This window comes from Camelus bactrianus, chromosome 32, assembly GCF_048773025.1.
Source record: "Camelus bactrianus isolate YW-2024 breed Bactrian camel chromosome 32, ASM4877302v1, whole genome shotgun sequence".
NCBI lineage: Eukaryota > Metazoa > Chordata > Mammalia > Artiodactyla > Camelidae > Camelus > Camelus bactrianus.
The window spans coordinates 20,817,013-20,844,338 of NC_133570.1; the positions used below are offsets into that span (position 1 = coordinate 20,817,013).

The 27,326-nt window shown below is 47.5% G+C and overlaps 1 protein-coding gene across 7 annotated transcripts in view; it reads right to left on the reverse strand.

The window, feature by feature from the left end:
* Positions 1-1,774: 1,774 nt before the first annotated feature.
* The window catches only part of PRR14L (proline rich 14 like), a 38,256-nt gene continuing 12,704 nt past the window's right edge, over positions 1,775-27,326 (reverse strand). For 2 of the 7 annotated variants that reach the window (XM_045514232.2, XM_045514316.2), the window contains 7 exons: positions 27,244-27,316; positions 14,867-20,000; positions 12,223-12,294; positions 11,464-11,635; positions 10,809-10,915; positions 7,256-7,327; positions 1,775-6,018 (listed from right to left, as the gene is read on the reverse strand). In XM_045514232.2, the coding sequence (XP_045370188.2) occupies positions 5,742-6,018; positions 7,256-7,327; positions 10,809-10,915; positions 11,464-11,635; positions 12,223-12,294; positions 14,867-20,000; positions 27,244-27,316 (5,907 nt within the window). In that variant the 3' untranslated portion in view covers positions 1,775-5,741. Of the gene's footprint in view, positions 6,019-7,255; positions 7,328-10,808; positions 10,916-11,463; positions 11,636-12,222; positions 12,295-14,866; positions 20,001-20,520; positions 27,317-27,326 lie in introns of all 7 variants that reach the window. The other 5 variants (XR_006723704.2, XM_045514412.2, XM_074356445.1 and 2 more) reach the window with 5 other exon arrangements.

Below are 27,326 nucleotides of genomic sequence, written 5' to 3' on the forward strand. Positions count from 1 at the left end.
GTACCTACCTCCCAGGTGGGCCATCTCACAGGATGCTGTGCAGAGGTGGGAACTCCTTGGCTGGCCCCGCCCCGCCTTGAGCTACAGCCAATCAGATGGTGTGAGGCCAGCAATGAGTCCTCTGAAGAGTAACTGAAAGGGAGGAGAATTATGAGGTCTTCAGATGCTCAGAATCGGCAGGATGAAGGGGACCTCAGCTGGTCTGTCAAGTTGTAGGGTCTGTTGATTAGGGAGCTATTTATTTACCCATGAAGGGTTTCCTGAGCTCCTACAAGACGTGGCAGGCACTGTTTTAGGTGCCTGGGAGGCCACAGGAGGGACCAGAGAGATAGTCCCTGACCTCAAGGAGACTGCATTTCAGTGATGAGCATATACAGGGAGGTGGTGGTAAGTTCTAGAAAAATAAATCATCGGAAACAGGATGCATGATGGGAGGGGATACACTTTCAGGCAGTGATCCCAGAAGGCCAAGATCTGAACAGTGCCTGAGGGGACCATGGAGCAATGTCGGAGAAGGGCCTTCCAGGCACAGGGGACACCGAGTGAACACCTCAAAAGAAGGACCATGCCCGTGCTGTTTCAGAAACTGCAAAGGGTCCGCAACGCAGAAACAAAGCTATGGGCTGACGGTGAGGAAGGAGAAGACACTGCATGTTTGAGAAAGATGTTATGCAGGACTCACCTGTGGCCCTGGAGATTGAAGAATTGGGAATTCTCTAGAACAGTTCTCAAGAGAGGTCCCAGAACCAGCTGCAGAAATGAGGTGTCCATCACATGAGGAGGGCAGGACACGGTTGGGGATCCTTCCATGTTTCAACCAGTCCTCACTCTCAGGACTGAAGATTCTGTGATGGGGGATGCTCAAGGGCTAACACTGCCGTGGGTGGTCATGCCTCTCCCTCCTAAAGGAAGAAGAGGTGCAGAAGAGGACTCTTCCCCAAGTCACCGTGAAACCGAACCACAGCAGAAAAACAGCTGCCAGGAAGGATGCTCCCCAATGTGACAGATGACACAGAGATCTTTATTGCGGAAGCCTAAGAATTGGAAGGAGGCCGGCAAGGGAAACGGGGCACCGCTTTTCCTCTGGACAGAGGAAGGACACTCTCAGGAATCACGCTTCTTTCCGGAACGCGTAAGCGTGGGGTTAAGGAGCCGTGTTTCCAGAGTCACTCTCTCACCAGTATGCACTGGTTAAACAAGGAGGTGAGACCCAGAAGACTCACAGCCTAACCTCACGTACAGCTGCGAAGGATATGATAAAAGGTGAGACCTTTTTAAAAGTAAATGAACATATTCCACCGTATTTGTACTCTCACAAGGAGCTTCCTTAACAAGCTAAGCTCTTATTCCAAATATGTAGTGAATATCTGAAATTTATTTTGACCTGAACTTTAACTGCTGTTTGCTCTTCCAGGTGTTCAAAAATCACACCTGAAATACTCGTTGGGCAGCCTGACCCAACTTCATTGGGTGTGACTCCAATCTGAGTATTGGCTGTTTCCAAACACCAAATTCCCTCACAAGAGATGATCTGCCACCTCTGAGCAAACTTAAAAAGCTCCAGCACAGGCTCAGAAGGTCACATGAAGGTGGAGTTCACCATACGTTCTGAGCACAGGACAGTCCTGAGAAAACGGGGACCACTGTGGAAGGGACAATGCTCGCTGTGATAGGTAACTTTGGAATGTCTATTTAAATAAAAGAAAAACACAACTTTATGACTTTACAGGTCAACTTTTAACTTATGAAGCCAAAAGAATAACACCCTCAAGAGTTACTTGAAAGATTATCCAAAAAAAAAAAAAAATTTTTTTTATTTTCATAAATTAACACACACAACAGTGGGAATTTTAGAGTCACAAACTACCAAACAGAAAAGGGACTGCAGGGGCATCAGGTTTGCCAATGTTACCAAAAATGTACAAATTTCACTCAACTACTGACCATGATAATATATAAACACTTCAGGCAGCGATTTTCCGGCCCAGAACAGCCCAAGGAGATGCTGAGGCCTCTCACCAAGAATTAAAATCTGATTCAGCACCAGAGAGGGGTTCGTGAAGACACACAGCAAACAGGCATTGAGCCTGAGGGTTTGCTGTGCTGGGTGGCCAGCGGGACAGGGACCCTCACTTCACCATCAAAATAAGTGGACTTCGCTGCTTGATTTGTGGCTAGGTGGTCATACTAACCTTTGATTTTAGTAAAATTAATCCTTCCTTTCCAGTCAGCTTTTTAATTCTATGAGAAGTTCAGCTGTGGTGAGGAGCCCTTCCCTTGCATGAGTCCAGGAAAGGGCATGCTGCACCTCTGGCCAATAACTGAGGCTCTGGATACAGCCGCCCACAGTACGGTGTTCAGGGGTCCTTTCCATGATTCGGGGAAAAGCTTATGGAAACAAAACACAACAAGGGAATTCAAGAAAGCACCAACTGCATACTCTCCCCCCAGGGGATGGGAGAAAAGTACCGCTGCCTAAAAGTTGGACTTTCGCGGACTTCAACATACACGGTATTGGTGATGAGATGAAATCCCAGCCTGGAGACAGAGCACTGGCTGTTTCCGTCGGGCTGTGCTGAGCCCTGGGCCGGCTGCCCGGCTGCACCCTCCGCTGCTCTCAGCCTGGCGGGTGGGGAGGATCGTGTCTGGGGTGGGGTCTGGAATTCACCTTAGGTTGGCTCTGGCGCCGGCGCAAAAGACCCTTTCAGGCAAAATTGTGACAGACTGTCATGATCTTCACAGCTCTGGGGGAGCGCTGAGTTTCGGGACTCACAGCGCGAGTTTCTGAGCTCTCCGGGCTCCAAGTAAGGCAATCGCTACGTGTCTCTCCACTGTCCCTCCCGCAGCTGCCGCTCCCCGAGGAAGGTCAGCGAGAAAACGCGGACATGATCTGCTGTAACGCGATGAGGTGCGTTTAAACGAACAGAGAAACGAAGCTGGAAAGGAAACCGAAAGACAGAAGGAGAGGAAGGGGGGGAAGGGCAAACATAGCTCAAAACTGACGGATGGAAAACAAAAACACAGTTGAAAACTTCAGTGAAAAGCTGATTGGACCTGAGATTTCTCCTCTTTCCCATATTAAAAACACTAAATCTCTTGAGCTTAAAGTCGAATTAATTATTAACCACACTCCCTATCGCTTGGGGTGGGAAGCCTCCCGTTCTTGGAAACTGCACCCACTCCCACGCCAGCAGCAGACTGCCCATGACTCCGGGCAGGGGGTGGCCCGCAGCCGCCCGGCGTCCCCGACAGGGGCAGGCACCCCGGTCTCTGAGGACCATGGGCGGTGCTGCAGCTGGCTAGGCTGACGGTAAACACGGAGGTTAAGACAGGTGGGGCTGAGCTAAAATCCGATGTGGCAACTTCAGGTGAGCAATTTCAAGTTTGCTATGGGGGCCCTTTCTTCACTTTGAAATGACGAAGGGCCGGGGCCAGAGGCAGGCCAAGAACACAGGGAGGGGTTGGCCTCAGAGAGCTTTCTCCTGCATTCCCAGGACAAGGAGGGCCCCCAGTTTCCACTTTCTCCAAGCCTCCCTTCCCAGAAGCCAATGTTCCAAATCACCACTCCTGGCCCTTCCAAGTGTCACGCTTGCCCCAGGTGAACCGGAAACTGCATCTCCACAAGGCTGGTGACGGCACAGCTGCTCCCACAACTTCAGTCTGCAGGATGACGTGGTTGCCAAGGTGCTGACTCGTCTACACTGGCAATGGAGCTGGCGAGCAGGGCTCAGTTGATCTGCTGGGAGTTTGCAAGCCGTCCAACAGGAGCTCCCTAAAAACATCCACATGAGCACAGACTCATCCCACTCTTCTAAGCAAAAACACAGAGAGAAGCCTTCGTGCCTAAGGACCCTGTCCCAGGAAGGGAGAGGTACCGAGGTGAGACACAGGTCATGTCTACACAGTCTGGGCAAAGCGGACACACAGCAGCGGAATCTGGTTCGCATCACTCAGAGCCAGAGTGGAAGCTGGGCACTCCTCTGATGCCACTCGGCCTTAGAAGCCACCTGGATGCCTGGGCGTATTTCATTTCCTAAACACTATGTCTGAGGCTGGGGGCCTGCAAGATGGGAGTGGCACTTTGTTTTCCTCGCATTGTCAGTTTTTCTGCTCCACTGTGGCACCGACGGTCAACCTGCAAAGGAAACGCACGTAGAGACCCCCTACCCCTACCCACTAACAAACGGGGACACTGAAGGAACCCAGGAGACATGGTCCCCAGAGCCTGACCATTTCCGGCGGCGCTGCTCCTCGGAGGATGGAGGAGGGGACCAGTGTCCTGAGGTGAGGAGGGGGCTGAGCATCCCTCCCGCCAGCAAGGAATGTGAATTCTCTGCACTCGTCTTGAGAGCGAGTAAGTGAGACAGTGAGGGAGACAGCAAGTGAGAAAGAGAGAGAACACAAGGGGAGGAGAAGGGGAAGCAGGGGAGGGCACACGACCAGTAAGTGGAGAAGGAAGGAAACCTCAGGCCCTCTGGCTCCCACTGCGCACCCTTCTGAGCCTTCTGCCCACAGACTCCCACAAAGCCCAGCCAGCTCTGTCTGGCATTCTTTAAGAACTTCCAGTAGGTTTGACACAGGAGCCCAGAGTACAATGAGGTGCCTGAGGTGGGGCTGGCCATGGAACTGTGACCCCGCCACCTCTCCCCACATGCGGAGCAGGCTGCTCCGACAGCTGCGCCCACCCCTGCCACGGACCACCACTGCAGGTGAACCCACCGAGACCACCCCCATCCTTCGGACTTTTTAAACAACTCGGAGAGAGACCTGCTCTTACTTCTGCCATTAAAATAAACACATCTACTTCACGGGCAAGAATGAGAACCCAGGTGAAAATGGAGCTCCCTCTAATGCATTCTGTGAGGAGCTGGAGGTGGGGAAGGGGCTGCTGGAAATGCGTGAGCTGGGAAGAGGCCCTCTGCTCACACCCTGTGCACCGACAAACTGGGTCAGATGCCTGTTGTGTGTTCTGAAGACGGTATTGTCTCTCTCCTTGATGTCTTAAAAAAATTGTTTTAAAATCACATTTAAAGGCTCCAAACATGCAGCAATAATAAAAAAAAGAAAAAAGAAAAAAGAAAGAAAACAAATGAAAATAATCAACACTACAACATTAAAAAGTGCAACTTACTTCGAAGGGGGCCTGGACGGGCTCCTCTGGCACTAGTGACCCACAGTCACAGAGGGGAGAAAATGATGGGGAAAAGCACACGGACACACACGCACACGGACACACACGCTCCCGGTTCTGGACAGAGGGGCTCAAAGGATTAGAAAACACAACAGCTCATCTTTCCTCAGCTACTGAAGTGAGCCAGTGAGACCACGCGAGACAGGACGCCAGGTCCCCCTCCCTGGGCCACGTCTCTACATAATCTTGGTCTAGCACCACCGTAAACAGCGCAGAACCTTTGCATGGACGTGCAAACACGGAGTCCTTGGAATCCTAGTGTTACTGAAGGGATGCTGCGTCTTCCTTCTGTGGACAGCAGAGTGGGGAGAGGAGGCCAATGGTGTTCAGGACCGTTTCCAGGAGAAAGGGAGCGTTCCTGAGGTTCTAGACTCAGCAGTACAAGCTCGAGGACCCTCCTTCACCAGCCCCTAGAAAGGCCGCTCTCGGAAACAGGTGAGAATCTGTAGACTGCATGTAAGTGGTCTGGGCGGTAGGGCTAGACTAGGCAACCTCGTCCAAGGAGGCCCAGAAGGTCCAGAACTGAGACCCCCCCAGCCCGAATTGCTTCTCAACAACTGGGTGACGGCTCCTGCTCCTCTTCCTTGGCAAAGAAGGTCTCCAGCTCCATGAGCTTCTGAATCAAAAGCGCATCCAGCTCTCGACTCTGCAGAGCCGCCTTCTGGGCCCTGGTGAAGCTGCCCGCCACCTTGACCTTACCACGTGCCCGCCTCTTCCGCGGGACTGTGAAATCCTGAAACTCTAGAACGCGCTTCCTCTTCTGCTGGCTGATTGAGATGAGCGTACCATTTCGTTCCTTGGGTTCCTCAAAGATGGTCTCTAGACACCTGAGGGTGGAGCACAAAACAGAGTCACCAATATGCGGATTCTTGCGCCATCAGCCCCCTAGCCCAACTCAGCTGTTTCCTCTGGCTTGCAGCTATTTTTTTGATGAAAAAACACAAATGAATGAATACACACTACAAGCACATGGTGAAGAAACAAAAACTGGACAAAAGGGTAAAGAATTAAAGTGAGGTGAACCCCCCCAATGGGCAACAGCAGCAAGAGTATTTGGTGTGCCCTCCCAAAGCCATGTACAGACACACGTCTGTAAGCAGGCATGCACCACCAGAGGGCAGCCCCTCTCTGTGACGGGCCGGGGGTAAATATTTTAATATTTTTAATATTTTAAAATATGTATAATATTAAAATATTAATGAGCCACACAGGTCTCTGCAACAGTCTTTTCAAAAACAAAAAACAAAACACACAAAAAAATCTTTGAAAAGATAGGAATCATTCCTAGCTCATAGGCCGGGAAAAAAAGGGAAGAAAACTGGTTGCTGGCTGGATCTGGCCTGGGATCTGCTGACCCGCGACATCTACGCGACGCTCTGGTTTTTCCCTTACTCAAGTGATAGCAGAGGACACGCACTGTCCTGTATACTGTGCCTCTCCGACCTCTCGGTAACCTTTAAGCCTGTCCCAACCAGGTACATGGGTATCTGATTCATTCTTTTAAATGGCTCTGCAGTGTATCCTATTATAAGGATGGATTGTAATTTAATCAGAACCTGATCCACGGATATTTTAAGTTGTTTCCAATCCTTCCCTGACATTTAGCAACGCTGCAAGGAGCGGCCTTGTACAAACGCCTCCAAGCGAATGTTCACCTTGCAGGATAAATCTCGCCTGCTACGTCCTAGACACAACGGGAACTGAATAGATGTTCAATGACTTGAACTGAAGTTAGACCCAATGGTAGCCCAGTGACTCTCTTCCTGTTAGGGTTTGGAGTCGTATCCGAAGACCCAATGAGTATCAGTCCTGAAGACAGCGGCCTATTTGCTAAAAACGCAAGCCCAAACTGAGAGACGACCTAACGTGACACATTTCTTTCCCTTCCTACCACCGACCCCACATCGAGTGTGGGGAACTAAAAATCTCAGTTCTAGTTGTGGTCAAGACCTGATGTCAGAAGAGCTGAACATGAAACTTCCTGTGGTGAAAGGACTGGAGATTTGCATCGGTCCTTTTGGGAGCCCTCCCCACCCACCCCTTCCTACCTGTTTGTCTACCCACCTGTTTGCAGGAGGAGATTTATAGTTCTTATTGGTATATATTTCTTCTAAACTAAACTCCTTTTTCTTTAACCTGAAAAGAGAAAAAAATAAATAAGTAAATAAGGTTTCCCAATTCTGCCCTTACCTTCTTTCTCTTTCGACCTTCCTGTGAGGAGCTTTACGCGTGCCCCACGTGGATGCGCAGTGGACTTTCTGGTCTGGGCTGCCCATCCTCAGCTCTGTGCCTGTTAGCCCAGTTTTACTTACTGGGAATGATATCACTGGGTTTGACCTGTTATTTTACAGCTTCTTCTTGTCCTACTTCTCTTCTTTTCCTTGACTGTCCTGTTTCTTATCCTCCTCGCCTGGCTTGAAAACTACACAATTCTGCTCGTCTGGCGGCTGGCAAGAATTTGAATGAGCATATTTAACTTAGAAACCAAAGTGCATCGGAACTTCTACCCTCTTCCCAAACAACACAAGGTCGCTGGAACTTCTAAGTGATCAACACTGTCCCAATTTATAGTAATACAGTATAGTATAGTAGTGTTCTACTGCATCTTATTCTGTAATTTTTTAAAGAAACCAGGCCGTTTGGTCTGTGGCTTCCCCAGTCTAGATCTTGATTACATCCACAGAGTGTCAGTTAACATGCTCCTCTGCCCCAAACGTGTGGGACGCACTCTAGGTACCTCCTATAGGCTGGTAACTAGGTACAGATACAAGCGAGTCAGGTGTTCCGGGTTTTTTGATGGGCAGACTTTTAGATGGTGGTGTATACTCCCTTCCCTCATGAGGGCCGTGATACCCGGCTGTCACCCTTTTTGTGTGTTAGCAGTCACTGACAAGTATTGAATATATTTATTAGTTCATTAGGGTTGCACATGGTGACAGTCAACCATTCTTTCAGTAGAATTCTTCCACCTAAAGAAACCTTCGGGCTCGTCCACAAACCAGGAGGAACCATTTGTGTAGGAAAAGCAGGAGGTATGCTTCGTTCTTTCCCTTTGTTTAACAGTTTCCAAAACAAGGAATTGCTTGTATTTTGAAGATTTTTGTGTCTGTTATTTACAGAGTTCCCTGGCTTCTCTTAAGATCATCTTTGTCTTTGGAACTCTGCAGTTTTCTTAAGACGCAGTTAGGTATGAAATCCTTTCCACTGATCCTGCTTGGGATTAGAATCTTTCACCAGCCTTCACCATCCCCCTTCTCCTTCTCCTCCTGGAACTCTGCTTAGATGCCTGCTAGATCCTTTAAATTGTCTCCATACCTCTCACCCTCCCTTTCTATATTTTCCATCTTTTTTTGTTTCTGTGCTTCATAGCGAACATTTGTTCAGGCTTGTTTTCCATTTCTTTAGTTCTACTTAGCTCTGTTTAATCTGCTGTTAAACTCATCTACCGTGGTTTTATTCTGATCACTCTATTTCACATTTTTAAGAAATTTTCTCTGGTTACGTTACAAATCCACTTGGTCAGTTTCAAGTCTTTTGATCCTTTACTCAATCCATTTTTATTTCCCTAAACATATAAAAACATACTAGATTATATTCTTCTCCAATAATCCCAGTATCAGGGGTCGTCTCAGATTTGAGTCGCTGTTAGGTCCACTGGCACTCAGGCACGAGACCCTTGTTTCCCTCCACGCTTCGAAGTTTACTGTGAATTGTTTTACATACCCTCCCTTAACTTTTATTTAGGGCCAGATTGGGAAGTGGATTTCTTGAAATGATGTATTTGTTTCTGTCAGGAGCCTGAGGGAACTACAAACCAGGGACCACTGCAAACTGAATTCTCAGCCTAAAGTTTTTTTCAGTCTGCCCAGGAGGCATGGATTCAGGCTGCAAATCCAGGAGAGGGCCAGCTTGTGGCTATAAATGCTCAAAGGTGAGTCCTCTTCCTCTGCACAGGGACTGGATTTGGGGAAGGTGGTTTTCTTTGTTGTCCCCCGGGTGGGAAACAAATATATATATGTATATGCACGCCTGGGACATTGTGCTGTATACCAGAGATTGACATATTGTAACTAACTGTACTTCAATTTTTAAAAAATGGCTTTTCGGTTCTGAGTTAGAACAAACCTATAAATTTGTAAGGCCAGAGACAAAACATCAGGCATTTCTCAAAATCTGTTTTTGAGAAACGATGTCTCTTACTTCCATGACTTCAGAAATGGTTTATATAAAACCAGAAGTCTTAAGAATTTTTACATGCATACCTTGTAGACGTTGTGGGTTTTGACTCCAGACCACCAGAATAAAGCGATTCTTGCAATAAAGCAAGTCACACAAAATTTCTGCTTTCCGGTGTGTATGAAAGTTATGTTTACACTATACTGTAGTCTATTAACTGTGCAATATTATGTCGAAAAAATAATGTAAATAGTCTTAATTAAAAAATACCTTCTTACTAAAAAATGCTAACCATCATCAAGTAATTTTTTTTTTGCTGGTGGAGGGTTTTGCCTCAACATTGATGCTTGCTGACTGATCAGGGTGGTGGCAGCTTAAGGCTGAGGTGACTGTGGCAATTTCTTAAAATAGACAACAAATTTTACAAAACCACATGGGAAAAGTGGAAGAAGGTCGATCATGAGCACAGTAACAGTTAACTACTGCATCTGTGTTGTGCGAAGCAGTGAAATAGATACAGAGCACAGTCTTTCCTCCGTTGGACTGTACAGCAATCTTAAGTGTCGGGAATTCTTGTTTGCATTTTACACATAAGTCCTTTAAGCTCACGAAGTTAAATAACTCACCTTGGGTTACTTGAGGGACACTCTTAGGCTCCCATTTGCTGATGAGAAATGAAGGCGTGAAATCCACAAGAAATCATACCTCTGGAGATCTTTTTAAAAATGTTTATATTTTCATAGTGTCTGTGTAATACACATCATTCCACAACTGGAATCATGTCAAATACATAATTTGGACTCACACCTAACACATAATTTAGTCATCTGATCTTCTTTCCGCTTCACTTTATAGGGATTAGCAAAATCATCTCAGTCGTAAAAAATAAATTCAAATTTTTAAAGGCTATAATGTAGACCAAAATGTGGATCTGGCATTTTCTTAAAAAAAAAAAAAAAAAAAAAAAAAAAAAGACACTAAACTTCTTTCCCTTGTGACATTTAGGTCCCTTCCCAGTTTTGCGCACAGGGTGCTGGGAGCTTGGGCCATGGGGTGAAACCTGTGTGAGACAGGAACCCCCTGTGGCAATGACGGATGCTGCAGCCTAACACGGGCTTCTTCTGAGCCACTGAGCCCAGGCAGCCTCACCTAACCTGGGGACCACAGCAGTGCCTGCCTCCCAGCACCGCAGAGGATGGCCTGGGATTGTGCACATGAAGGGACAGCACAATACCTGACACAGAGAGCTCGATAAAAATGCCTGAGAACGCCTGCAGCTATCCGTACACGTAAATCTCTGGCCACACTACCAACGGATTCTTTTGGATAAACTCCTAGACGTGTAAAAAATAGCTCAGAGTATATAATCATCCAAAAGGTCGTCACATTTTGCCCAAGTCTCCCAAAAGGCGCACCCACGTGTGAGGGAGGACGAGCTCACCTTTTGGGTCGAGGAAGGCCCATGGGGGTGAGGTTAGGGTCTGGCTTAGGAATGGTTTTCCGGATGCGAATCTGTGAGACTTTCTTTGGCCTCTTCTCTGGCTCCGCCTATTTTTAAGGGTTAAGAAGAAAGACAGTCAGGTTGTCAGACTTTCTAAATATATAAAGTCCCTTTCCTTGACACTCAAGACACTGCTTCCTCAGTGTGCAGATGATGTCAGTGAGCAGTGGGTGACCCAGAGTCCCCTCCTGCTGCTGCCGACAGTGTTCCCAGCACCTGTCCCGCGATATCCCTGTCCATGCAGTTCAGGTACTGAGATGATCAATAAGGAAGTTTGCAACTGCTGGAGACAGCAGACATGGCAAAATTAAAAAGCACCTTTGTTCACTCGTCTTTGAATGCATGAGGCCGCTTGCTCTGTGGTCCAATTCTCTAAATGCTGTCATCAAGAAAAAATGGAGATGGAGGGATGAAGGTATCCTTTAGTGGCCAAACAGAAGAGCTCCCGCCTTGGCCATCTCCAGTACTCAGCAGGAGTTAAAGGTGGTTAAGTGAAGACACTCAGGGGCCCGTCTGTACCTGCCACGTGACCCGTGGTCATCGACGGACACCTCCAGCGCCCCCGCCACCTAGCCCACCAGCACTTTAAACTCACCTCTTTCTGCTCCGGAGGGCTGCTCTGTGGTCGGGGACACACTGCTGTCACACCATCCAGTTCATCAAATCCGGGAACCTGGAGCTCAGAGGCTGAAAGCAGGAGCTTGCTGACAGCTGAGTCTGTTACCAAGCGAGACTTTGGTACCAAAGCAGGGAATGGAGGCTCCAGCCTAGCACCATGGAGAGAAAAACAGAGAAGAAAAATATGAAACGGGTTTCTAACCTGGCACATTCATCTTAACATCCAGACCAGAGCTGAATGATGTTTCCAGCCAACCTGTCCTCTAATTACTTCTGGACACAGCCTGTGTCCACCTATGTAAAAAAGTACGAGAATGCGGTGGATCCACTTCCTTACTGTGGAATAATGAAACAAAGAAAATGCTATGAATAAGGACAAATGTAAAATGAAAGGCTTTTGGGGAGGGGAAGAAGAAATCTAGTGAACTGAACAAATGAATTGTGTTTGGATGAGATCAACCCTATCTGGGCACTGAGCTCGGCTAAGTGACCAGAGAATAGCTTGAGAGGGGACTTGTGGTACAATGTGGCTGGTGATCAACTTATTTCAGTAAATGGTAGTGATTACACATCCTTAGTGACACAGTCCTGAGGCTGAGTCTCAGATTGTTCATCCGAGAGACACAGATCAGGTTCAGAAGGAGAACAAGAGGTCGGAATCACACCATGCCTGACACACTGGCTGCTAGTGGACGGACACATGGACACACACTTGGCCATAGCTCCGGGGGCTCACCTCATGTGACTGCCGCTGGTGGTATAAGCAGCCTCCATGCCCGGGATAGGCACATACGGTAACAGGGTGTGGCTGGCATGGAGCAAAGGCACAAGAGCAACAGGTTAGGGTGGTGGGGCAGCAGGGGAGGCCCTGATGCACAGGGGGCTCAGGACGGTGCTCAGCCAGAGCCCCTGGAAGACACGCGACAGTCACTCAGCAAGACGATCGCCTCCCTCCCAGCCAGGAGAACTACACTGCTGTGCCTAGCGCTGGAGGGGAGGCAGGCCATGGGGAGGAGGCAGGAGAGAGTGAGCAACAGAGGGCACTAAGAGAAAGAGGGGAACCAGGAGGACTCTGAGCCTTATACCTTCCACTCAAGCTGCTGAACATGTGTGAAAGATTTTTAAAAAGTAATTTAAAGATAAAAGTACACTAGTCAGCTCTGTATTAACCATATTAAAATAAACTCTGCCAACTTCTTTAACCCTGCGAGCAACTGTGACGAAATCTTATTTTAAAGCCAAGTCTCACAATAAACATGGCCGCATGGTTGAAAATTTTGACAGGGCTGGTTCCTATATAATTGAATTTTTATTTTTATAGATGAAGCAATGGAATTTCATTTACAGACACATTAACATGCGATGCTGGAGAGCTCTTGGTGCCCCTCCAAGTAAAACCTGTACCAGTTTCTGCTGAATTTAGACACAGTACAGGTTTAGTTAATAAGACGTTTGTATGCTGACACTACCAATCCATCTCCTCTGGGAAGTTAGAGAAATTTGTTCAATGGCTAAATCACAGATCATTCAGATTTTTAGAAATGTTAGCACCAATTTGGAATGCTGGAAAAGAGCTAACCAAATCAGGAATCAGGAGACCTCGTTTCGGGCCTCGCTCAGCTGACGCATTAAGCAGCTGAATGATCTGAATTAGAAAAAACCATGTGCCTGTCTTATCATCTATAAAAAAAGGCAAAAAAAACCCCAAAACCTATTTAACCTAGATTACAGAAGGCTGGAAGATGAGATGCTAATGAGAAAACCCCATGGAAACATAAATTAATCTTTGTTAAGTCTTGCTTTCTGAGGCTACCTAATTTACCACTCGGAACATTTATTTCTAAGCACGTCTAGGAAAACAGCAAACTTCTAAACTCTAAGCCAAGGATACGTATGATGTTAAGGCCAATGAGAACAAAAATTTCCCACAAACACCACCCCTCCAACCTTCCACTTAAATTAAAAACATATATATAATAAATTGAAACTAAAGCATAAAGTAAATATAATGTCAGATACAGGAAGGAAGGGAGAGAGAAAGTACCCCCCCCCCCCCCGCTTCCCCCAGAAAACAGAAAAGTCAGGTGGGAAAGAGTTCTGGAAAAGGAAAAAGGGCCAAAGGGTCACTCATCTTCACAGGGTGAAACGAACAATTACCCTCCACACGAGCCTCAGGAATGGACACAATTTCAAGGAGGTAAGACGATTTGAAGAGGGATGTCACAGTCACAGAGCAGAGCAGAGCACGACTCTGGGCCTCCAGAGGCCAACACACAGGAGCAGTGCACCACCCCTGAGGACAAACCGATTTGCACCACTGTATCTTTATGGCTGCATCATACGGAGCGAAAATTTTTCTGACTAACTCTAGGGCAAGCACCTGCCATCAGCTGCGTTCAGGTTCTGGGTGTCTTTCTGAAGCCCTTTTATTCAGTGAGTTTTTGGCTAAGATGCTGGGTAACTTCATGGTATACTCCAGCAGCTTTTCAATGACACAGAACGATTCTGCAGGAGAGAGAGCCCAAGTACGCAGATGAGGCCTCTCTCAGGCTGTTCAGAATTTTAAGGCCTTTTTTTGTTGCTGAATTTTTAAACGATAGCAATGATAAGGACAAAGCAAAAAGATGTTTAAAGTTTCTGTTTATCTGAAGGATTATAAATAGGAGGGCTTCTCTACTAGGTCTGAAGCAGATCATTAGGGATATAACTCCCAAGTTTTTTTCTTCTCTTCTTTTCAATTAGAAGGTATAACGATATTGGTGAAATTATTTTCAACTATTCCCAGTGGTCAAACCACAAAAAAATCTTTCCAGCTCACTTAAAATTCTATAAATTCTTCAAGAACAGAAATGCAAATGTCAACCTTTGAAGCTGCTCTGCTCCAGAAAGAAAGAGGTTCATAAACTAGATTTGATGATATCTACATAACTAGTTAGTTTATTTAAGAACTATTTCTTCTGTATCCTTTACGCATGGAACACTGAGTTAAGTGCTGGCTATATGACACCTTGTGAACAAGTTATAGTCACAAGCCATAGTTTGTCACCACTTTAACTTGTCATGCTGTTGGTTCTTTGCAAGGTGGGGGCAAGAGGTGAAAAGAAGAGCTTCAAAAGATTTGGGGGTTTGCAGAATGAAATGGACAGAAGAGAGGAAGGCACAAAATAGAGGACTCTGCAAGAAATCCAGACTCTGCAGGAAAATTGGAGGGCTCTACACTTCAGAACTACTGCTGCATTTCCTTTGCAGGGATTTGGCAATAAACAGGAAACGCAGACACAGAGACTCCAAGCCTGGCATTTTCAGGAGCGCCCTCTCCTCCCAGCCCTGGGGCGGGATGCAAACACGGGACTTCGGCAAGAACAGGGGATGGGGTTTACCTGCTTGGGGTGCCCAGAGTTGGCTGCTGCTTGCTGGGAGAGGAATGAAGAGCGGAGACTTCCAAGGGGCAGGCAGAAGGCCCATGCTGGCTCCAAATGGACAGCACTCGGCCCACCGAGAAGGGCAGAGAACAGAAGGCCTCATCTGCCGGGGAGGCTGGAGACCTTAGCCCTTTCAAGCCCTGTGTAAACTGGGTCAAGAAGAGCCTCTGCATGGTGGGCATGTGACTGGAGAAGCTCCGTTTTTTCGTCCAGATTCGGTAACATCCTGGGGAACAAAGTGCTAGGAGTGTGTGAAGGCCAAGGACGGAGCAGCTGGCTCTGGTCTGGACTATGGCGGCGGCTCCATGGTCCTGGAGAGGAACTGGAGGCTGTGGGGGAGGCCGGGTACCTGCCTGACCCCGGACACCAGCGTCTTCCCTGAATGTGGCCACCCCAGGGCAACCATGGGCCAGGAAGAAAGAGAAGGTCCACTTGGGCGGCGGAGATGGACACTGGGCGGCCTCTCCTAAGGCGAGCCTCGCGGGCGCACAGTGCTCGGGAAAAGTCCTCGGGGACTCAGTCCCAAGCTCGGAGCCCGACTTCATGTGGAAGGAGACTGGGAAGACTTCGGAACCAAACAGCAGTGATGGCATCTTGGCGCCCAGATCCATGAAGCTCATTTTGATGGCTTCGAGCGAACAAAGTGTCAGGGGTTTACTAGTGGGCCTCTTGTCCCAACGGCTGGCTGCCAGACATGGATTCAGCTGCGCGGTGCTGCGTGAAAACCCATCCAGGAGCTGGCGGTATCTGAGCCGCTTGTGGCTTCCGGCCACTGGGAGAAGCTCCGAGGAGCACCGACGCCCCAGCTCCTGGGCCTGTGCGGCCGGGGCCAGTCTGGAGGCCAGGCTGGACAGCTTGCTGAGTAAGGCTGACTCTTTGGTAGGCTTCCGAACATTCGGGCTCCCCGAGAGGCGGCCCGGGGCTGCCGGCTGCTTTGGTGCGGGGCTTCTGAGGCTCCCGGGGCTCCAGGCCAGGGCTGTCTTGGGTTCCGGTGGCGAGGCTGCGGCCACGGCGCGCGAGCTGAGAAACCTGTGTGTTTTCGTGGGGATGGTTTCAGAGGAGCTCTTGAAAAAGGCAGAACTTCTGATTTTACTCATTTTCCTCCCCATGTTGACTTGCTCCTGACAGGAAACCTTCTTACACGTTCGGGGGGGCTGCTTCTTTAGGGGAAGCACCCCTCTCCAGTGTGAAGTGTTCCCAAAGGCACCGCTGAGGTCCCCGCGCCCGGTGGGCCTGGGGCCTGGTGCTCCCCGGGGGGCTCCCTGGAGGCTGGGGCCTGCACATGGCGTGGAGCCCTCTCTTAATGGATGGCACCAGCTTCCATTTGGGTCCCTGGGCTCCTGAACCCCCACAGCAGTGCTGCCTGTGGCCGGCTCTGCGGGGGCGACTTCTCCCACAGTGAAGGGCTCATCTCCACAGCCCCGAAGACGGCTCTCCCTTCGCAGCTCATCTGACAACAGAGAAGGGGCTGTGTGTTGCGCCCACGTGGTACCTGCTTCTGGCTGCATCTGGCCCTCTTTCTCCCTGCCGTGTTGCTCTTCCGCATCACCGGGATCCCCCTGGGGACTGAGGTGCACTTGAGAAGTCTCACTTGTGATCTCCCCGGGACCCACTCGTTGGACACGTATCTCTTCAGATTCCTTCCCGGCAGCCACAGGGCCCCGCAGCCGGCCCTGGTCTCCGGTGCCCTCCCTGCTCGCTGCAGGCTTAGTCTCTGCTATTAAAGGCGGGCTCCTCATGCCAATGGCCATGCTGTCTCCTGTGCCAGGATCCTTCTTACCCCATGGGGCCCCCTCCTCCACCTCAGGCAGGACCTCCACGTCTTCACAGGGCACTTCACCATCTTTTGGCTTAAAAAGGCTTTTCAGATCAGATGCTCCACTGTTAATATCAGTTTCTGATTTTTCTTGGGACGACAGGCACAAAGGCGTTATCTCAATGGACTTCAGGTTTTCTGGGGGAACAGAGTTCTCACCTCGGTGTCCAAAAGATACCAGCTCCTCTGAGCAAATTCCACAGAGGTCTTCCTTGTCAAACTCAGAATTTATTTCTTGTCTTGGTCGCTCCATCATTCCTTGTGCTCCTCCCAGAGATGCTTCTTGAGGTTTCTGTTCATGATGAATGTAATTTAAAGACACACTTTCCCTACCCAATCTTCTAACATTTGGCTCATGATCTGCAGCAAACTCTACCTCACGGGTCCGAGAGTCTGGACACACTTCCATTTCACAGTCTTCTGATGCTCCCCGTACTTTGTCTTCACATGAGTTTTTCATTTCGAGAGATTCCACTGCAGGGGAAGCAGCATCTTGGAAATCCGAATCCGGGTCCATCTCTCCCAGGAACGCAAGGCTGGGCTCCCCTCTCTGGGACAGAGTACTCCGTGGGGTTTCATGTAACATCGGCCCAAAATGACCTGCACCACCATCAAGTGTGCTCGGCGCCCTTTCGTCTGGAACGCTTTCTGTGGGCTCCTTCCCGCAGCCCGCGTGGACGAAGTCTACCATGCCGTCTGCGGACTCCTCACGACCAGAAACCCTTCTGAAGGCCCCTTCCTTTGGACGTCCACCAGACCGTGAGCTGTTATTGCCTGCACTGATCAGGAGACCCTCCCGGCCCTGGCTCCCCACTCTGCTGGGCTCTGTGACTGTCTCTCTCTGGTCACCTCCCGGCATCTCCTTGGCTGAGTTATCTTCATTTCTGCATTTGTCTGGTCTATCCAGGTTACTCTGGCAGCTGAGGGCCTCATCGGCCTTCTGCTCAAGAGTTTCAGCAGCTTGGTTCATGCTTTTAACACCGGAGGGCAGAACAGTAGGAAACTGGTCCAGCAATCTCTCAGGGCTTGGAGTATCTGTAGGCTGGTTTTGCTCCCGTGCGGCACAATCAGAGATGTCACCTTTGTGACACATGGTCTCCTTGGGGACATCCTGTTCTCCTCTCTCCAGCCCTTCCCCGCCGGGTCGGCTGTGCAGCGCGGTGTGAGCGGTTTTGTGTGAAGCTTCACTACCTGATGTGCCTGCTGGCGTCTCATTTCTGGCCTCGCCTCCTGGAAGGCTGCCTTTAGTTCCTCTCCCATCAGGTTCACTCTCTGATGTACCACTCACTTTATGGGCGTTACTTTTCATGGAGCCTTCTCTCCCTTGGGGGCAGCAGTCGCTGTGCTGAAATGCATTTTTGTACTTGGTTATTGGAGGGTTTTCAGCTCCCATGAGGGTTTTGCTGGGCTCCAAGGCAGCATGGGTGGGACACATGCTCTCCTCAGGTGCATTCCTTCTCACACAAGGGCGGCTCGAGAGGTCCTGCAGTTGGACACTTTGACATTCCATGGCAGAGGCCTCTTGAGGCAAGTCTGCTGCTTCTTTCTCGTTTGAGGGGAGCCTGGAATGTGCATCTTCTGCTCCTGGAGCAGCCATTTCGGCTTTTCTTTCTAGGCTCCCTGGTCTGTTTAAGGTGGGACTGTTTGAAGAGGCACCACAGGTTTTGTCACCTGGTGGAGAGATGTCTTCCATTCCTGTCTTCATGGGAGGGGTCTGAGTACCAGCAAGGACATCTGCTCCAGCCTCTAACGGAGGGTGTTGGTTCTGTTGGGAAACCCCCTCGCTCGCTGCTACAGGCACATCTTTGTCAGTTGGCAACTTTGCGTGGTTTTGAGAATTAAGGGACACTTGATTTAAAACACATTCACTTCCTAATTTGTTTACGGCCAGTTCATTGGTGCAGGAAAGTTCATTCGTCTCCCAGGCAGTGCTCTGTTCATCTATGTGTGGACCACCGTCCTGGGAGTTGTGTGTGGCTTCTTCTGACTCAGGTCTGTCCTGGAACTCTGGGGATGGCGGTAACGGAGCAAGATCTTTCTTGGGTTTGGATACGTCATTTATGGAATTTAACTGGTCCTCTGGCGTTAAACTCACAAGGGATTCTCTTTCAGTTGGAAATTCATTATGTGATGCTTCATCTAACTCGGTGTTGCCATCCAGATTTCTGTGGGTGCTGTCTAAGGAGTATTCACTGTGACTCTTCTCACTTGACACACTGGGCCTGACAGTGGCTGTCTGTTCTGGCCCTTCCGTCAGCATCACAGAGGAAGAGTGCGTACCCAGACGGCTCATATCAGGAAAAGTTATCCTATGGTCCTCATGGTTTGCCAAGCTACCTTGAATGTCTACAGTGATTTTCAAATCATTTTTTTCAAACATTACTTCCCTGGCTTCGGTTAAAGAACTGGGCACTGTAGAACTAGGGCTGTCTGTGTGGACACTGCCTCGAGGGCAGCAGTTAGCATGGGTGTTTTCTTTGGGGACGTCAGCGGTCTGGTTTTTTCCAGAACGATGACTACTAGCATCCTCTTCTGGCTGCCTGGCACTAACAAGAAAGGGTTCCCCTCTTTCACTCCTGGGGCTCAAAAGCTGTTCATTTTCTTCTCTGGAAGCCAAGTTCACACTTTGATCGTCCCCATCCAAACAGGAACTGTCTGTCTTTTCAACAGATCCCTTCAGCAAGCTGTCACCTTCAAAATTGCACTTTGCTAAGGATGCTGTTCTGGATTCTGGACCAGACAAACTTGATGTGAGATGTGAAACTTCAGAATCTTCTTCTGAAACAGAATTTTCTTCTACCACAACCACACTCCTCGTGGCTTTGGGGCTGCCACATGGGGAACTGTGTCTCTCATTATGGTGGCCAAGAATCCGCTGCTGATTGTCATCTGCTTCACAGGTAAGGTCCAATTTACACAACTCTTCCTTCCCACCATCCACTTGGGAAATGGCACTGTTCCCTGGTAATGACAGCGACCAAGGAGGACAGGCTTTTAATGCTTCACATTCTGTTTCTTCAGGAGTTGCTTCTGTTGATCCAGGGCCCACAAAGTTCAAAGGCTCTAGGGAAGCTAGCGTGCTGGGTTCTGAAACTCTGTCACCGGTCATGACTCTGTCTACTTCCAGGTGTTTGCTGCGCCCAGGCGGGAGCCCTTCGCTCACGTGGCCGTCCTCTTGTTGTTCGTAATCATCCGTCTCAGTCCCACTGACCCTCATCCCTTGGGCTTCCTCAGCAGATTTTAGCAGAGTTTCAGTTGTAACTTGCCCACTTCCTTCTGCACAAGGGAAATAAATCCAAGTCAGTATGTAATCATTAAAAAAAAAAAACAAACAAAAAAACCCAAACATCCACTCTACTTTCATAAATCTAATCATGCCGCCAACGGCAGCAAGAGGCCTGACTCAAAAAGAGAAGAGCAAAGTGAGTGTTACAATACCACTGGTTTTTGTTTTTCTCTGCGAAACATGACAGAGGGACAAGAGTACCTGGAAGAAGCAGGTTATTCTGAACAAACTTCTTATGAAATGTTATGTAAATGCACTTACTGAGCTGGACAATTGAATATAATGGGGAGATATATGCCTAATTCAGAGTCTTAGGAGGCTTCCACCCTAACGCGTTAGTAAAGCAGACTCACAATAAAACAGCTTATATTACTAAATGATCATCTTCTTAATACCTGAATAAATAAGTAATAGATAAAATTATCTCGTTGAAAAAGAACAGTTATACATAGAAACTTACGTAAAAGAGATTAATCTGTTAAGTTGGACATTAGTCTTGAGCCCAATTACCTGCAGTAATTGCCTCTCTACGAGATTGGTCACCAGTTGGTAATTACTGAAGGTCAGTGACAGGTACATGGGGGTTTAGTAACCTCTCCTTTCCACTTCTGAATAAATGTGAAATTTTCCATTATGGAACTTTAAAAAACAAACAAAGAAACCTTTCTAAGCAGAATGTAAACACAACTCATAAAGGAGTTTTACTGTACAGATTTCTCTGAACTTCTACGTACAGGATGCGGTATAAAGAACTCAACTTGTTACTCCACGTACACAAAAGTTTCATCCCGCTCCCTTTATAGAAAACAAACCCAAAGCTATGTAATTATGTATGGATGCATGTACGCGTGCACGTGTGTCTGCAACAGGACACCTGTCCTGAACGCATACAGAGAAGTGCCTGTCGATCTAAAGATCTAGCTCCCACCAGAACAGAAACTCCACGGGGTCAGGGTCATGCTTGTTCTGGTCTCTCCTCTTCCCTTGTGTCTAGCATAATGCCTGACACCTGACAGTACTCGGTAAGTATCCGTGGAGTTCATAAATGAGCACAGTTAGGTAAAGTCAGCAACCATTAGTCATGTCTCCCTAGGGCTTCCTCCGTTGGCGCTGAGAGCAGCAGTTCTGAGAGAAAGCGCAGTGACTCTGAAGGCAAGCCAGCTGGGCTCTGCGATACCACTTACCTCTGAGTCTTCTTCGTTAAAGGTGGGAAGTCCACTTACCTCGGTGCCATTCTGAGGATTCAATTAAAAAACACCTGTAAACCACCACCTGGTACAGTGCCTGCCAGTTAAAGGAAAAGTGCCTTTCCTCTGCTCTGCTCTGGCTGATTCCTACTTTACTGGATCTGAGGATAGTTATAGGGATAAACTTAATAACTAGGCCAGGACACAGCACTTAAAAATATCTGGAGTCAACAAATACTAGGTGGATAAATACATGCTGGATTCTATGAGTGCGCACAGCTATCAGTCACTGACAAAACGTGGCCCTGAAATCCTAATGGCCCACATCACAGCAGACAATTCTACACCCTATTCGTGGATTTCTACGCACAAGCACTGCACACGGTTTCACTCCGTCTCCCGCTTGACGCTGCAGCACTCAGGAAGCCGCTCGTGTCTGTCCTGTGCCTGTCCCTCTGTCTCAGCACCTCCGGGTCCCATCTCATCACAACTGCGCAAGGACACTCTCAGACTCTTCATCCTCAAACTGCTTACTGGGTAAGACTCACCCCCAGAGCCCCCGCCCCCTCTTCCTGAGGAGGCCTGTTGTCCACTCTGCATAGTCGTGGGGATGGGGCAGCCAATCCTGGGTGGGGTGGCAGAAGGGGTGGGGGTGGCGTGTGTACCGCTTGAAAACAAAACGATACTCTGCCCACTCTTTTGACTTGGTTTGAATCATATTCTGGAATCTCCAAGAACTTTAAAGGAGCCTTTGAGATAATTTTATATTTATTAGAAAGTTTTCAAAAGGCTGGATCCTTATCTGTATCTTGGGGAGAAAAACGGTGCCTGAGTCACAGGACTTGTAAAGATGAGGTGAGTTCACGCACATAAAGCTCTCAGAAGTGCCACAGAGTCCACACCCGTTGCGAACCACTCCGCCGGACCTTCACTCCCTTGCACGGCATCTCTATCTAAACCTCGGTAATGCTATCCCTCTACTACGTGTGTAATTTATCAGCTCCATGAGATTGGAGGTATCTGAGGACAGAAACCAGATCTTACTGATCGCTGTGTACTCAGGATCCGACAGTGACCTTGGCCCCTGGCAGGTATATAATAGGTGTTAGCTGAATGAAGAACCAGATTAGTGAAGGTGTTAGAAGTATTAGACATGCTGGAGCTATGTGCCCATTTAAGAAACACAGGCGTTCCATGACCTCAGCTGAATGGATCTGTAGTTCTGTGACGACTTATGTTTGTAGAAATTGACAAACATCCTAAAACTCATATGAAAATGCAAAACACAACAGCCACAACCTTGAAGAAGGTGGCAGACACACTTCCTGACTTCAAAACTTACTACAGAGCCACAGCAAGCACCAGAGAGATGTACAGATCAACGGAACAGGACCCACAGCCCAGAAATAAGCTCTTTAACATTCATAGTCAGTCAATTGATTTTGACAAAGGAACAAGGAAAAATACCTTTCCAACAAATGGTCCTGGGAAAAGTGGATATCCAGACGCAAAAGAATAAATTTGAACTCCAACTCACATCACACAAAATAATCAACTCAGAGTTGATCACAAACTTAAATGCAAGAGGTGAAACAATAAAACAGACAAAGACACAAGAGTAAATCTTCATGAACTTGAGTTAGCTAACGATTTCTTGGCTAAGAAACCAAAAGCAAAAGTGATAAAAGACTGATAAGTTGGACTCCATCGAAACTAAGAACTTTTTATACCTGAAACTGAAATAATAATGTAAATCAGCGATACCTCCGTTTTTTTTTAAAATGTTAAATGTATCAATTTAAAAAAAACTACAATGTTTGTGCTTCATAGGACAACACCAAGAAGTGAAAAGACAAACCACTGACAGGGAGAACCTATGTGCAAATCATCTATCTGACAAGGGATTTGCACTTAGGATACATATAGAACTTAACAATAAAAAGACACACACAAAAAAAACTAATTTAAAAATTGGCAGACAGAACATTTCTTGAGTGTAGTCCATACCTAGTGACTTTCTTCCAAAGAGGACAGTATGGAGCCAGGGGAGAGAAGTAGCTTTACAGGGAGAAACCTGACAAACACTACGTCATGTTTACAGTCTGTGCCCTTGATGATGGGATGAAAATGCACTTTACCTGGGTTATTTCCCTCCCCCAAACCCTAGTCATATGAGAAAAACTAAGTATGATGTAAGTTTTGGTTTGTCCTACACCCCATCCTTGGAAAGATGTGTGATGGGTAAGCAGTGCTGTGACGCCTTATGAAAGGACGCCCTCCTGTGGAGGTGCACATGGGCTGCCTACAACCCCACAAACCTTCATCACCTTAGCTGGTACTGACTGCCAGCCATCTAGCTTTCCAAACAACAGGTAAGTCAACAAATAACAAGGAAGTATTCAAGCCCTCGGCTGGAACTCTTATACGGCTGACGGGAACAGAAAATGGTACAACCACTCCGGAAAACAGTTTGGTAGTTTCTTGCAAAATTAAACATACATTTCCCAAATGGCCCAGTGGGCCCATGCCTAGGTATGTGCCCAGGTGCAATGACAACTCAAATTTACACAAAAACTGGTACAGAAGTGTTCACAGCAGCTTTAGTCATAATTACCAAAACTGAGAACAATGCAAATTTCCCTCAAATGGGAAACAAATAAATCGTGACACAACTGGACAAAAGGATACATTTCATACACACAGGATGAAACACGGAGCACCGTGGATGAACCTCAAACACACGACACTAAACGAGCAAAGTCAGGTTCAAAAACTCCCCCTGAATGATTACATTTATTTGACACTCTAGAAAAGTCAAAATGATAGGGACAGAAAATAGATCAGTGGTTGCCAAGGGCTCGTGGCATAAGGGACTGACTGTAAAAGGAGCGGCAAGAAATTGCTGGGGTGATGGTGATGTTCTGTTTCTTGAGTTGGATGGTACAGTTGTGATTACATAACTCTATGTGTTAGCCAAAACTCACAGAACTGTACATAAAAAAGGTGAATTTTACTATACTTAAGTTAGATCTTAATTTTTTTTTAAATGAAAAACTTCAGTTCCCCAAATGTCTAGACTTCTTTGCTGCCTATTAAATGGGTGTGGTACTGGCTGATTTTCAATTTTCCACTCCCCAAAATATAAATTATAGGAGGATAATGACATAAATAGATAATACGAAACAGTAAATATTCATTCCAAATTACAAAAACCAATCAATAAATGCCAAGAATCTGGATGCATATAAGGCATGAGGGCTTTACTGAGAGATTCATTCTATCTACTTACAATGCTTAACTTATTCACATAACAGAAAAAGAGGCCTTTAAAAGATTGTTTAGACTTTAGTTATCCTAAATAATTGAGACTATCTAGTTCCAAAAATTATATAAGGTAGCTTCTCTCTCCCTGACTGCTTTCACCTCTGCACCAAAATGTATTTCCTCACTGCTCTTCCAATTTCTGGTGACCCTCCTATTTCAGAGAATTCCCAAATAAGCCTTAATGGAGACTGTTACTATAGTAACTAAGTCCCACAGTAATTAGTGGGAACTAATATTTGTATTTTTCCTGGAACCCATTCCATCTTTCTTATACAACCTTCCCCATCAAATCCAGTTACAAGGAGCTCTCAAAAAGAATTTTTTTTGGTAATGTTAGTTTTATAAAATAACTGAACAAAAAATTATAGTGAAACGGGCAGGTTAAAACTCAGAACAGCAGCAAGGAAGAGGTACCAGTCAGAGGGACACTCTTTCCTCGTGAAATGGCCTCTAGACTGACACCCATCACTGCTCCCTGATGCCCGCTTCTCCAGGGTCTGCCTTCCTACAATCAAGAAATAGAGAACAGCATCTTGGTTCACATGAAGGTCCTTTTAAATAGTCAACCATGTTCTCATTTTACCTAACTGAACCACAGCAGACATAATGACTGTTTAAAAAAGAAAAAAAATCTCAAGAGCCTGGAATCCCATGCTAACTTGGGAGTGCTGTGAATGGGACCTTTATACAGAGAAGGAAAAGCAACAGACTGGGGAGTGTAGCAGCCTGGGGTCACTTACTAAACAGCTCAGTGTGGCGATCCAAATTCACTCCTCAGCAGACTTATACATTATTTCAGCACACTGACCTTAGAGGTGCCCCCAGTCAGAATAATCCAACCTTCATATAAATAAGACTATGTACAGCAATTTGCACAGTGCTCAACAGTGCAAACACTTACAACAAAGGCAGCAAAGATCTGTTAGGTTTCCATCAAGAAAATTTAAATTAATACACTCAGGACTAGGAGCTATGCTCTGGGGCAGAGTGAAAATTCTAGCAGCTGGGGCCCCTAAAGAGACAGTACAATTAGATTTCCAAGAAACGCCATCTACTTCTCAATTCTGTAGTAAATGTAAGTTAGTGGATGCTTGACCTTGACCTTGGCAAAGCAGCTGAAATGCCGGGCCTACTAGGGAGAAGCACGGACATCTGTCTAACTCAAATCCAGGGCGGCAGCTGCAAGTCCCGCCTGCACTCCCAGCGCTCAGTTCCTATGGGGCCCTGCCTCCTTAGAACCTTCCTTTCTGCCTGGCTATGCCTGGCCACGACCCTGGATGGCTGAGTTGGCTTCCTTGTGTGTAACACAGGGACACGCTGCAAGGTTCTCGGGGTTGGCAGGCAAGACTGTATCACAGTCAGGCACTAGGTCACTGCTCTAAAACTCAGGTAGAGCCACTGCCTTTTCCAGGCTCCCCCAGATCAAACTGAGAACCTTCCACATGGCTCTTGGGGAAGAGGGCAAAAAAATCATTTTACCAATTTAAGTCATTAAACAAGAATGGTGTTGGGACAGGAAGAAGAGCGCCACAGAGCAGTTTATCTGAAGGCAGTTTTCGGAATAGCTCATCTTATCTGGTTTCAGCGGGGACCAGCTTTCTAGGTGGAGAGTAACTGGGAAAGTCCGAGAAGGCAGGTTTCCTTGTAGAAAATAACCCTGCAGGTTCTCCTGTTTAAAAGGCCCATTCAGTGGTTACATCAAAGCATAGTTCAATACATACACAGTGAATCTGGTGATAAGAGGTGGGTGAAAATACACCAACATACCTGAGACTCCACACACCGGGGCAGGAGCAGAAAAGATCTCAGCGGGGACGGTGACGGCACCACACTGCGTCCCTAGCGAGGCCCTAAGCCCTGGGTGAGACATGCACAAAGCGACACTCTGCATCTTCAGAGCTTTACTCTTTACGGGATGTCCACGCCTGTGAGCCAGAGAATCCCCGGCAGGAGGGAACAGCGTGACAAACCGGGACAAGCCTGCGTCTCACAGGGGCGATCTGTGCTTCCTTTTCTGTCCAGGCTGCCAAAAGCAGAGCGTCAAATCTGATGCTGTCTCACGGCAACAAAGTGTCCACGTAGTTAAACATATTTGCTGTATCTTTTTTTTTTTTTTTTTGCAGTTCTGATGACTCTGCTGTTAACCTTAACTGTATAATAGACACACACAGTCCTCTCTAAAGTTACCTAGGATTATTTCTGGCCTCGGGCCGGGGAGAAAAATCTTGGCTCAGCACTCTCTCTCAGGCCTCCTTCTTAATCAATCAATCAAACAAATTGAAGGCAACATCTCAGATGCCTATACCCAACCACTGTTTTGAGGAGCAAAACGAGGTAACGGAAATGAAACTGCTTTGAAAACTGTCTAGGTGATCGGGAATGAACGCCTCCCTCGCCCCTGCACAGAGAACAGAGCCCATCCTGGGCAGGTTCCTCCCTGTCCACATTAACCCTTACAGACAGGTAGTGGAGCGTCATCAAATCAAGTGAAAGACTTCACACCAGCAGTTAAGGTTCAACACACGGTCAACAGGGGCTCATCAGAGAAAAAGCAGGAAGCAAACTCTTATCACAATCAGTAATTCTGGGGGCCTGAGTATGTCCATGGGCAGTAATACTGAGACCACCTTCTGAGGCAGGGACTGAGAGCCTCATGTTCCCGGTGTGAACTAAACAGTGTGCGGTAAGTGTACAAAGGAAAAGATCTGAGAGAAATAAATACCTTTGCTTCTCAGACAATCTTCAGCGAGGTCCGTGCATAAAAGTTCTTTGCTCGCCTGCATCAGGAGATCCTCCTGCGGTAAG